Here is a 12262-nt window from a genome sequence, read left to right as displayed (position 1 = left end):
ATAATAATAACAACAACAACAACAACAACAACAACAATAATAATATAATAATAATATAATAATAATAATAATAATAATATAATAATAATAATAAGAATATAATAATAAGAATAATAATAATAACAACAACAAAACAACAACAATAATAATAATATAATAAAATTATGATAATAATAAGAAGAATAATATAATAATAATAATAACAATAATAAAAATAATAATAATAAAATAATAATATAATAATAATAATAATAATAATAGTAATAATGATAATAATAACAATAGCAATATAATAATAAAATAATAATAATATAATAATAATAGTAATAATTAAAAATAATAATAATATAATAATAATAATAGTAATATAATAATAATATTTAATAATAATAATAAAATAATAATAAAATAATAATAATAATAGTAATAATAATAAAATAATAATAATAATAACAGTAATATAATAATAATAATATAATAATAATAATAAAATGATAATATGACAATAATAATATAGTAATAATAATAAAATAATAATCATAATAATAATAATAATAGTAATAATAATAATAATAGTAATATAATAATAATAATAATAATAGTAATAATAATAAAACAATAATAATAATAAAATAATGATAATAATAATAATAATAGTAATAATAATAATAATAGTAATATAATAATAATAATAATAATAGTAATAATAATAATAACAATAATAATAATAAAAATAATAATGAAATATACATAGTAAAAAATTAAAATTAAACAATAAAATAATAATAACCATACAGAAAATGTAATAAGAAAAATACAAAAACATAATAATAAAATGACAAATAATACCTTAATATTCGTAATAAAAATACAAAAAATTTAATTAAATTAATGCATACAAACAATAATAATTTTAATATTATTATAAAATAAAAATATAAAATAGATCAGTAATAATAATAATAATACAGAAAAAAATACTACAGCAATAATTATAATGCAATTATAAAATATTATAATAATGTCATTTGTAAAAACCATACTTAAATTTTTCTAAACTTCAATGTACTTAATCATCATCATCATTATTTAAATGATATTATTATTATTATTATTATTATTATTATCATATTAAGGTAATGATAATTATACTATTACTAAAATGTACAATAATACTGTACTATTAATAATAAAACAAAGATAATAATCATGTATACTATCACTATAATAAATCATAACAGTACTACATTTGTAAATTTTTTTTAATTTTATGTTATTACCAGCACTTTATTCTGGTGCAGATTGGTGGATTTGGCTTCCCTTCAAAAATGCCAGTAGGTGAATTGGCTAGTTTAAGTCGCTGCAATCTAGGATTGTATGTGTAAAGTGTGTAAGTGATAAAACATGTATTAAGAATGTACGGACGTGTAATAAATGTGTTACAATGTTTACAGTTTTTGTTAATTTAATGTTTTTATTTAGTCTCATTTTGACTTAAGAAACTGTCTGTCTGGTTCCTTGATAAAACTGTTATTATATTATGTAAATGATGAGTTCTTATTTAGGCTAATTTTGATTTTTAACATCAGTCCTCTAGACCCTCTGTCCTGCTCCCAATACATCTGATCCATATAAAGGGTGGGATCAAAGAATGGAAACTTGAAACATGGGCCTTCATGACTGCCATTGAGAAAGCCTGATCTGACCCACTTGCCCACAGGTAACCAAATCTCCTTCACTCTGATTGGGTGTCTTTACAGAAGGGCGGAGCAAACCTCAGGTATCTCACATGTGACCAAGAAATAGATAATCATTTGAATCATTTGAATGCGTTACACACATATAAGAAACACTGATTAATAAGATATTACTGGATATGAAGAAGATGGGTGTTTTGGTGATGTTTTGGCTATTTTTCCTTGGAATTGTTGCACAGGTATGTTTAGATTTAATAAAAAAAAAATAGAAAATTAAATTCAGGAATATACTCTTTATGAATCTTTATAATGTTTTTCCCCCTTTTGTTTACAGCATGCTGTGCAAGGTAATATATCTGCAATTCAGCTTTTTTGTTTAACAGTTAAACTGTCTTTATTGATTAGATTTTTTTTATATATATGAAGAGCATATTCAACCAGTGTATACACAAAATCTAACTTACAATGACAGCCAATAGTTCTATTGAACATCAGGAGAAAAAATTTAGACTTCTAACATTTTAGAAAGGTAAATTTTTGTAAAAATTAGTTTAAAGTTTATTTATGTTGAAAAGATTGTATAATATACTGGTAATAGAATACATGGATACATAGATAAAGCAATACAGGGTTTATAAAAAACCTGGAGTGATTTTGAGCATGTATTACACTACCTTTAATTATGTATTGCTTTAATAAGCTTCATCCCGTTTTAGTGTAGAATGCCTGGCACAAACTTGGTGCAGTGGTCTGTTATGCAAGCCCACAACCTCTGAGATTCAGGCTTGAATCTCAGTGGTGCTCTCAGTTGGCTGGGTGTCTATACAAACATAACTGGATATATCTGAGGGAAAGGGAGGGGGCGAGGATATATGGCTAAAGCCCTGTGATAAATTAGGCAGTATTCCCAGCTTGTACCTAGTGTTTCCTGATGGAACTGGTCCCACCACAAACCTGACCAGGATAAAGCGCTTTATGAAAATACAGCAGTTGATAAGATGAGGAGTGTGAGGCTGCTGATTGGCCACTGAATGGGATCTCTAGTGTCAGAAACGACCCTAAATATAAATAACATTAAACAGAAGAAATGACGTTAAAATACACCTCATTGCATTAATATATAAAAGGATGTACTTTAAAAAACTATAAACATGTACTTATATATGTAAATATATAGTTAGTGAATCATTGTTGTACTGGTCTGTTAAGTTGTCTACCACTGTATTCTGCATATTTGCTATATATGCTGTTCTTCTCTGGTCCCACCTAGGAGGTGATCTGAACGTGAGTGTGTACACGGTCACATCTAAGAGCGCCGTGCTGAAATGGAACAAATACACCGGTTCAGCCTCGTACAGACTCACAGCGTCGCCTCGTAACTCTCCAGATCCATCGGTGTTCAGCAGCTTCAGCCAGAACACCATCATGGGCTCCATCAACACTCTGTCCCCCAACACCGCCTACAGGTTTCAGGTGGAAGCTCTGGACAGCTCCATGAGCGTGCTGGCTCAGACTAGTGTGGATGGATCCACAGGTATGTATTACACTGAAGTTTAACTGCGCTGAACGAATAAGACGAGAGCATGGATGTGTTCCAAACCACATACTATTATGGTAATGATCGTGACAACTGTTTATATGGTACAGACAAAGTTGGTAGAGATTTGGTTGAACATTTCTGAAGTATTCCTTTAACTAAGGTGTTTTTATATATCACATCAATATCTCTGCCTGCCCAGCTCCTGATATCCCAACCATCATAGCAGCCTCCTCCAAACAGAGCCAGAGCATTACAGTGGAGTTTATGGAAGTACCAGGAGCCTCCTTCTACATCCTGCGTGCCGAGACCAGCGATGGCTCTATCTACTCAGAGATGCCTGTACCGGGATCTCCAGGAACGCTGCCTGGCCTGCAGCCCTACACCGACTACACGCTCAGCGTCCTGTCTGTCAACGGCGGTGGCAGGAGCCAGCCTTCCTACTCGGTCCGAGCAAAGACAGGTATTCTTCTATCCTTGTCTGCACTTTCTGAAATGAACAACCTATTCATGAGGGCACACTGTCGACCATTCTCATCCCTCAGCCCTCGGTGGTCACCTGAGCTCCTTGTTGAGTTAAAAGGATCAGGACGTGGCTCATATTTGACCTCCAGGGTCTGAGCGTGATCCATGGGAGCAAGTGAGCAAGTTCAGCGCACGTTTGTACCTTTGGCAGTAAAGGAGTACTTTAGAGGAATATATAGTCCAGGAACACAGGTCATTACTAGAGAATGGGGAAGAGAAATTGGGATTTATGTTCCTTCAGGAAAGACCTAAGATATTCTTGATTGATATTTAAACAAACCCGAATCTAAGCAAATAAATCCTTCATACCTGCCTTTTCAATTTGTGCAGGAATGTGATGTGTTAAATTAAATAAACCCCTTTGTCACCCTGTTAGAGAGACTCGTGATTGGTTGTCCAGCTACAAATTTATGGAAGGCCAAACAATAATCATTTAATGAGAGGCTGATTTCAAATGACAGTAAAATTGACCAATCATATCTTACCATCTTACCTTTGGTGAGATTTGTTATGGCTAAATTTATGACAAGTTTTGATCCTATGAGGATACGGGAGCAGTGTAGGATTATTTGTAAGGATAATGTAAGAAATGAGCTGTTTACTTTAATTTCGCCTCCCTTGTTTCCTGTACGTGCCTGCAGTGTTACCAGCTCCACTGTTGAACAGCACATCACTCAGTAACAGCAGCATTTTAGTGAACTGGGCTCAGGTCCCGTCTGCCGTGCTATACAGCATCAGCATCATTCGCAACGGTTCGTACCAACAGAGCCGCCTAAACACCACCAACACCAATGTGGCCTTCAGCAACCTGGAACCTGGGACCTACTACTGCATCAAGGCCAATGCCTGGAGCTCAGAAAGTGTGCCTGGGGATGATTACACTATCTGTCAGATCACCCGTAGGTGGCATCTATCATATTCATATATCATAAATCTGCTATACTGAGTAATGTTAATAAGGTATAAGTACATTAACTATAACTGCATTGTGTGTGTGTTCACAGGTTCATCCACTCCTCAGTCCGTTCTACTAGTGACAACAAAGGTAAATGACTTGATGGGTCTGTCAGTGTCCTGGTCCCCGGCACAGGGAGCCAATCAATACGTGGTTGAGAGCTCATCTGGGCTGAATTGCTCGACCGGGTCGACTACCTGCACACTGAGTCCGCTGAGCTGTGGACAGATTCACTACATCTCCATTACCGCCATCAACGAGGCTGGACCCAGTCAACGATCTGACCAACAACGCTACGTTACATGTACGATACAAATCATGAGCATGTTATAAAGAATTGTAACCATTATAACATTGATGTGCTTTTCAGTTTTCACCCAGCACACACAGCGTTCCTGCAGGTGTCCTACCAAAATTTGGCATAAACAGCACTTTTCCATGGACTCCTTGTGTCTACAGTTCAGGTGGTTGATAATGGAGTGGTGGTGTGTGTTTCCTGGACACATATTGGGCCTCTTAATCCAAATCGAGCATTGTTTGAATGCCTCAACCTGTTTGAGTTCTATTGCTGAATATGTGCATCCCTTTATGGCCATAGTTGACCTTTTTATAACATCTAACATGATAATGCCACTAGATGCCAAGTCATCTTAGACTGGTTCCATGTACAACGTACAAGACGATGATTTTAATGCACTTGAAGGCTGTAGCCATCAATTGAACATTGGGGGGACCAAATGAAATATACTGGGAGGGGGAAGCTGCCATATGAACAAGTAATGGGATCACTGAAAAGCTAGTGAGTCATTTTGACATTTTGGTCATATGTAATGTGATTATGGCCTTGATGTATTTCAATAGCCTTTCCAGTCACCAGATTTACATTTTCATTTACATTTTCATTTACATTTTCAGCATTTAGCAGACGCTTTTATCCAAAGCGACTTACATTACAGTTACAGTATACAGTCTGAGCAATTAAGGGTTAAGGGCCTTGCTCAAGGGCCCAACAGCAGCAATCTGGCAGTGGTGGGGCTTGAACCAGCGACCTTCTGATTACTAGTCCAGTACCTTAACCACAAGGCTACTGCTTGTACTGCTGTACTAGTTATTAAGTTATTACAGTCACCAGATCTAAATTTTTGTCCTTCTCAGTCCCGTGCCCGCCAGAGCCGGTCCGTGTGAACGATCTCGGTAACGGCAGCTGTTCAGTGTCGTGGAACTCGGTGTCCTACGTGGACTACTACACCACCTTCATCAAGAGAGACGATGGAATTGAGGAGATGTGTAACTCCACGGGAACCTCATGTGACTTCAGCTGTCACTGCGGCTACTCCTACATCATGAGCGTTTTCGCCAACAACCAAGCTGGCGCCAGCACTCCCGGACCAGTCCTAAACCAAACAACATGTACGTACAACCCATAAACATTTTATTTACATTTAGGGTTATTGTAATGCTTAAAAAAACTGCTTTTTCACCTCTTTTGTACCCAATCCAGTCTTGGCCAATTGGAGCTTATTTCTCTCTGCTTCTATTCACCTGCTAGTGTCGGGGTCTTATAGATAACACATTCAATGTAACCTTTATACACAAATGTGTTTGATTGATTGTTTGCAGATGTTAGCAAATTGTGAGGTGGAATCGCCAAATTTGCTAGTTAGATGGGGTGTGTACAAACTTTTGGGCATGTAGTGTAGCTACAACATCTGTCTAGACTAAAAATTAAATGGAAAAATATGAGTCGTCCACTCCAACCTGTCCATCCTGTCTGCTCACAGTGCCCTGCTGTCCGGAGAACGTGGTGGTGTCTGACATTTCCTGGGAGTCGCTCATGATAACGTGGACGGCGGTACGTGGGGCGGACATGTACGAGACCCAGGCTGTGAACTCTCCTGACCGTGCGGTGTTGTGTAACGACACGTCACCTGTCTGTGTGCTCTCCGATCTGGCCTGCAACACCAGGTACAGCGTCCTCGTCTCTCCCTGCAACGAACCACGTGGGTGTAACCGCTCCTGTAACCCACGGATACAAGAAACAGGTACAACATAACAATAACAGGCAATACCAGCGCCCTCATTCAAATGTTTACCCATAACACCCCTGTTTCTCGTACAGTTCCTTGTATGCCTGAGATCACGCGTATAATTCAGAAGAACTCCTCGAGCGCCAACATCACCTGGACATCCTCAAACAGCGCTGCCAACTACACGGTCAGCGTGATTGGATCAGTGGGCCCTCCTCTGACCTGTCAATCAGACGGGACATCCTGTCAGGTAAACGGACTGTCCTGCGGTTCCTCCTACAAGTTCAGCGCCATCGCCTCTACAGCAGCTGGAGTGAGCATGCCCAGTTACAGCATGCCCTTCGAAACAGGTAGAGTATCGTTAATCTGTAAGATGTGGGTTTGAGTCTTGCCTCCGGTCACTGTCTGCAAGAAGTGTTTCACATGTTTACTTTACCTGTCTGGGTTTCCTCCGGGTACTCTGGTTTCCTTCCATATCCCAAAATGTTTATCGGATTGGCTGCTGTTATTAAAGGTTGGGTTCATCTGTGAGTTTGTGGTGCCCTGTGATGGAGTGCCACACTATCCTGGGTACAGGAAATCTGCCTGCACTGACCTTGCAGATGAAGTAGTTTGTAAACAGAGAATAAATTATCGTTGGGGCAGCACCCTTGTACACTTGGTGACATCTTTACCCTGACCAGCAGTGGATTCATACAAAGAATCTTAGCACATAGGGAGGACCACGCTGCTCTTTCTGTATTCTTTCACCACTCATGCCAGAAAGGGTGTCCCAAAACTTTTGTCCACATAGTGTATTTATACAGTAGCTGTATTACATGCACCCTTGTATTAGGTTCACTCTTGACATTGTGATCGTGCTTCTGCTTTGCTCTTCCACTTTCTCTTTTCAGCTCCGTGTTGTCCAGACAGTCTCAGCGTGACTCAGGTAACCCAGGCGATGAGTAACGTCTCCTGGTCACCTTCTCAGGGAGCCCAGACCTTCAAGGCATCGCTGAGTTCATCACGGGGCGATGCCCAATGTCACACCACACAGACCAAGTGCATGATGGGCTGCATCACCTGTGGAACGAACTACACCGTCCGGCTGGAGGCGATCAGCTCTACGGGACAAAAAGCACAATGCACCTACCACGGCTTTTCCACCAGTGAGTTCGATTTGTAACATTTAACAAATGACATTGGGGGCGCCAAGGTGGAACTCTCTGTGTTCAAATCTCGGCTCTGCTGCCGGTTGACTGGGCGCCCCTAACTGGCTTCATGAAAGGTTCTTTTTCTGATTCTCTTTTCTTTGTTCAGGTGAGTGCTGTCCGTCTGGGATTCGCCTCTACAGGCGCTTTAATAACACCCTGCGGGTGTGGTGGAGGTCGTCCGCCTCCCTCAGTAACTTCACTGCTCAGGTGACGGGTGGAAGCAGGAACCACTCCTGCAGCCCCGCCCCGGGACAGAGCATGTGTGATGTGTCGGAGGTCACGTGCGGCGACGTGTACTCGGTCGTGGTCGCACCCATCAACCCGGACGGGACGGTGGTCCAGTTCTGTTCTAGCAGGATTTACTCTGGTAAGTGCACCTTATTTTTCAAATCAGTGCTCGAAAAGTCACTGGTTCAAGCCCCACCACTGCCAGATTACCACTGTTGGGCCCTTAAACAAGGCCCTTAACCCTTAATTGCTTAGATAGTAAACTGTCACAGTACTGTACGTCGCTTTGAATAAAAGCATCTGCTAAGTGCCGAAAACATGAACATTTCAGGGGCTGCTTTTATAGCATACATGTGCAGCACCCCCTCCTGTGCCTAAAAATCAATACCAGTCCCTGCAGTCAATTAAACTAGGAATCATTTTTTAGCAGATGTACAAAATCTTTTTTTTTTATTTACTGATTCTTGTTTTTCTCACCCCACCAATACATACTTGCATACACACAATCGCATATCTGTATTCACACCCACACACATACGTACTTGAACCAACATAATAAACAATCTGAGCAAAAGTACCACATGCACACTTACATTCACTCACACACTCACATATATAACCAAAAGTATTCACCCCCCACATACTCCACTATTACTGAGCTGCAATCACACTCGCCTTCGCTTGCTATTATTATTATTAATATTAGTAGTAGTAGTAGTAGTATTATGGCCTGTGCTCACTCTCTTTTCTCTTTTTTAGTGTATTGCTCGGGCAGTGATGTTGGGATGGGTAAGTGTCATTCATTTAAAAAAATTTTACATTTACATAAACATGAACATAATTGGCTATGATATGATTCACATTATTCTTATTTTTAATAAGTAATTTTACTTTTCACAGTACTCTATCGAGGCAAGAGAAGTGTGGATTAGCAAATGGTAAGTCAGACACACAAACATATCCAAATAATACAATCATATTTAGCGTAGATATATTTACGCTAAATGTTTTTACACACTAAATATCTAACGGTGGATGTGGCACAGTAGGTAGTGCAATCGTCTCACAGCAAGAAGGCTCTGGGTTCGAATTCCCCGGCCAGGCGGACAGGGTCCTTTGTGGGGTTTGCGTGTTCTCCTTGTGTCTGGGTTTCCCACAAGTCCAAAGACATGCAGTCAGGTCAATTGGAGAGACTAAAAATTGCCCTGTGTGTGTGTTTGTGTGTGTGTGTCTGCCCTGTGATTAACTGGTAACCTGTCTTGGTTGTTTCCTGCCTTTTGCCCAATGAATCAGACCCATCGTGACCCTGACCAAAATAATAAGGTGGTAAAACAAACCCTTAATGAATGGATGCAGCCCATGGGCATCGATGTGTGTGTGGTGTTGCATTGGTAAACAGTGTGTTAACTTGTGCTAATTACTTGTTGTTGTTTTTTTTTCTCCACAGATATACAGGAAACGACACAAGTGAGCACCAATGCACTCTGTATGTAACATCCTTGTCCCCCAAAAACCTCCACTTTTAAACCAAGCACAGAAAACAACACAGAACACCCAACCCTCCTGACGTATTCTAACATTGATTATGATGTGTGAATAAGTAACTTAATAATGAACCAACTTTTAAATGAATTTAAAATCATTTCAAGCCATTAAATCTCTGCACTCAGTGTTTCGTTGTATACAATCACTACAGTGAAAGTCAATGCATAAATTTTTTTAAATGGCATGACTCCTAAATGCCTCTGAAGTCAAAAATAATTGTTATAAACCAGGACGTAAAATATTCAGGTTTTCCAAATGATCTCAGGAAAAACAGCCAAATATTTTTACCTAAAGAGAGGAAAGTTATTTTCTTCATAAAGTAGATTTGCATCATGTAAAAAGGTCCACTTATAAAATGATATGTTTTATCCTTATGTTTTAAATCACTATCAGTTTAAATCTGATGTAGACTCTTCATACGTTTGACACCATCACCATTGTTTTACTGAATGCTTTGAATTGTTTAACTTGCTTTGAATGTGATACAACAATTCTGGATGTATCTATAGATAATAAACTCATGCATCTGTTCAGACTGTGTTACTGCCTCACAGTTTATTCTTTATAATACAGTAAAAAGTAGTTTAACCGTTTTTTACATTTTGGGAAACATTTTCGAGTCCTTTACATGTCATTTAGGAAAAAAGCTAAGTGGGCTGTTATATGCCTTCTACTCACCCATACATTTAAGTACTGCAGAGATGGTTGTCCCTCTAACAGATTCACCAATCACTGCAAATGACCTTTAGAGTGACAATTGGGTTATTTCTTACCTCCCTGACCAATGTTTCTTACCCAGATTCCCAAAATGGCAAGATAGCCAACCTAGAAAGGTTAAAGGTTATTCCAAGGTTCTTAGATATTGTTTTATATCCTGGCCCTGACCTATATCTTGCCATAGAGATCCACAACAGTTCCTTGGCTTGTTTTTTTCCATTACAATGCAGTGTAAATTGTGGGCCCTTATAGACTCAGGTCTGTGCCTTACCCAACTATGTTCAATTAACTGGTGGCCTAGAGCTATAGACATTGTAGGCTGAATTCCCAGCTCTGCCATCCAGCCACTGTTGGGCCAATGAGTAAGACCCTAAAACCTCTCGGCTTCAGGGGTGCCGTAAAGTGGAAGACCCCAGCTTCCAAACAAAATGGAATATGTGGAAAAAACATTTAATTGTATTGTACATGTGTATATGTGTATTAAAAATAATGACATTTCATATGCCCAAGGTTATATTATTATTATTACTATTCTTCTTATTATTAATATTACTACCACTAGTAGTAATAGAAGTAGTAGTAGTAATAGTAGTAGTAGTAATAGTACTAATAGTAGTAGTAATAGTAGTAGTAATAGTAATAGTAGTAGTAAGAGTAGTAGTAGTAATAGTAACAGAAGTGGTAGTAGTAGTAATAGTAATAGTAGTAATAGTAGTAGTAATAGTAGTAATAGTAACAGAAGTAGTAGTAATAATAGTAGTAGTAGTAATAGTAATAGTAGTAATAGTAGTAGTAAGAGTAGTAATAGTAACGGAAGTAGTAGTAGTAATAGTAGTAGTAGTAATAGTAATAGTAGTAATAGTAACAGAAGTTGTAGTAGTAATAATAGTAGTAGTAGCAATAGTAGTAGTAGTAGGAGTAGTATTATTTGCTACTAGTGAACTCCAACTGGGTTCCAGACACATCTCAAAAATAAATAAAGCAAACAGTATGCACCCGACCTTAATTTGAAAGCGCACAAGATCTTAATACTTCTGTGGATAATAGATTTTAGTTTGTGATTTTTAATAAACTTCAAAAATCACGTTTTGTCTTTGTCATTCTGGTAGATTAAGTGGAGATTTATGGTAAAAACAACAATTAAACCAATTCAAAATGTAACCCACTACACAATAATGTGTAAAAGCCAAGGGGTCTGAATACTTTCTGAATTCAACGTACATGTACAGAGATTTTGGTCCCGTGCTGTGTGGGTTTTCTTACACAACCAATTCATGGTAATAATTGTAAACACAGTTCTGGTGATGCTGAAAGGATCCAAACTTCCTTTAGATGGGAAAAGTGTCCTCCTATATTACTATATTACAGTAAAGATGCTAGTGTATTATTTGTTAATTCTATTGTTTACATGGTAGATCGCGTTTCATATCTGTTTTCTTCTTCACAAACTGGGAGTGATATTCATTTTCATTTGGATTAACTACCACTGCCCGAGGGAACAAGTGCCAAATAAAAGCTATCAGAACTGGAGACGATCTTCTAATCCAGAACCTTTATGGCACTTCTTAGTAAAGACAAGGATCGTGTAAGGATCGATTTACCCCATTGGCCGCATTGGGCGCTGTGTGGTCTTCCCAAATGCCTCTTTTGTTAATAAGACAAATCCACCCATATTAGATTCATTTCTAAAGAACTGAATGATAGAGTTAATTTCTTGATACTTTTACATAAGTGATTTGGTTTATCTGATCCAGCTACTATAACGAAGCCTGTAGTAGCTGGTGAACGTGCCCCGGGTTCCCAGCGAAACAGGTCTTACAGAGCTCAGAAAACAAAGC

General features: G+C 38.0%; 1 protein-coding gene across 1 annotated transcript; it reads left to right on the top strand.

The window, feature by feature from the left end:
* Nucleotides 1-1885: 1885 nt before the first annotated feature.
* Nucleotides 1886-10224, top strand: LOC134333624 (fibronectin type III domain-containing protein 7-like). The gene is made up of 14 exons (XM_063015701.1): nt 1886-1936; nt 2032-2044; nt 2971-3231; nt 3437-3697; nt 4401-4658; nt 4764-5018; nt 5870-6124; nt 6496-6756; nt 6834-7091; nt 7635-7889; nt 8041-8301; nt 8922-8951; nt 9063-9100; nt 9610-10224. The coding sequence occupies exons 1-13, from the start codon at nt 1886-1888 to the stop codon at nt 9092-9094; spliced, it is 2451 nt and encodes an 816-aa protein (XP_062871771.1). The 3' UTR covers nt 9095-9100; nt 9610-10224.
* Nucleotides 10225-12262: the final 2038 nt, after the last annotated feature.

The sequence above is a fragment of the Trichomycterus rosablanca genome, chromosome 19, assembly GCF_030014385.1.
Source record: "Trichomycterus rosablanca isolate fTriRos1 chromosome 19, fTriRos1.hap1, whole genome shotgun sequence".
NCBI classification, from domain to species: Eukaryota; Metazoa; Chordata; class Actinopteri; order Siluriformes; family Trichomycteridae; genus Trichomycterus; species Trichomycterus rosablanca.
The sequence above is the reverse complement of the archived record's forward strand: the minus strand, read 5'-3'. Positions and strand labels throughout refer to the sequence as shown.

What these genes read in the sequence shown, in the direction of transcription:
- LOC134333624 (XM_063015701.1), top strand. Translation starts at nt 1,886, where the DNA reads ATGGGTGTTTTGGTGATGTTTTGGCTATTTTTCCTTGGAATTGTTGCA. An exon ending in CAGCATGCCCTTCGAAACAG is followed by an intron (nt 7,092 to 7,634) that starts GTAGAGTATCGT and finishes TTCTCTTTTCAG; the next exon opens with CTCCGTGTTGTCCAGACAGT. An exon ending in GGGCAGTGATGTTGGGATGG is followed by an intron (nt 8,952 to 9,062) that starts GTAAGTGTCATT and finishes TACTTTTCACAG; the next exon opens with TACTCTATCGAGGCAAGAGA.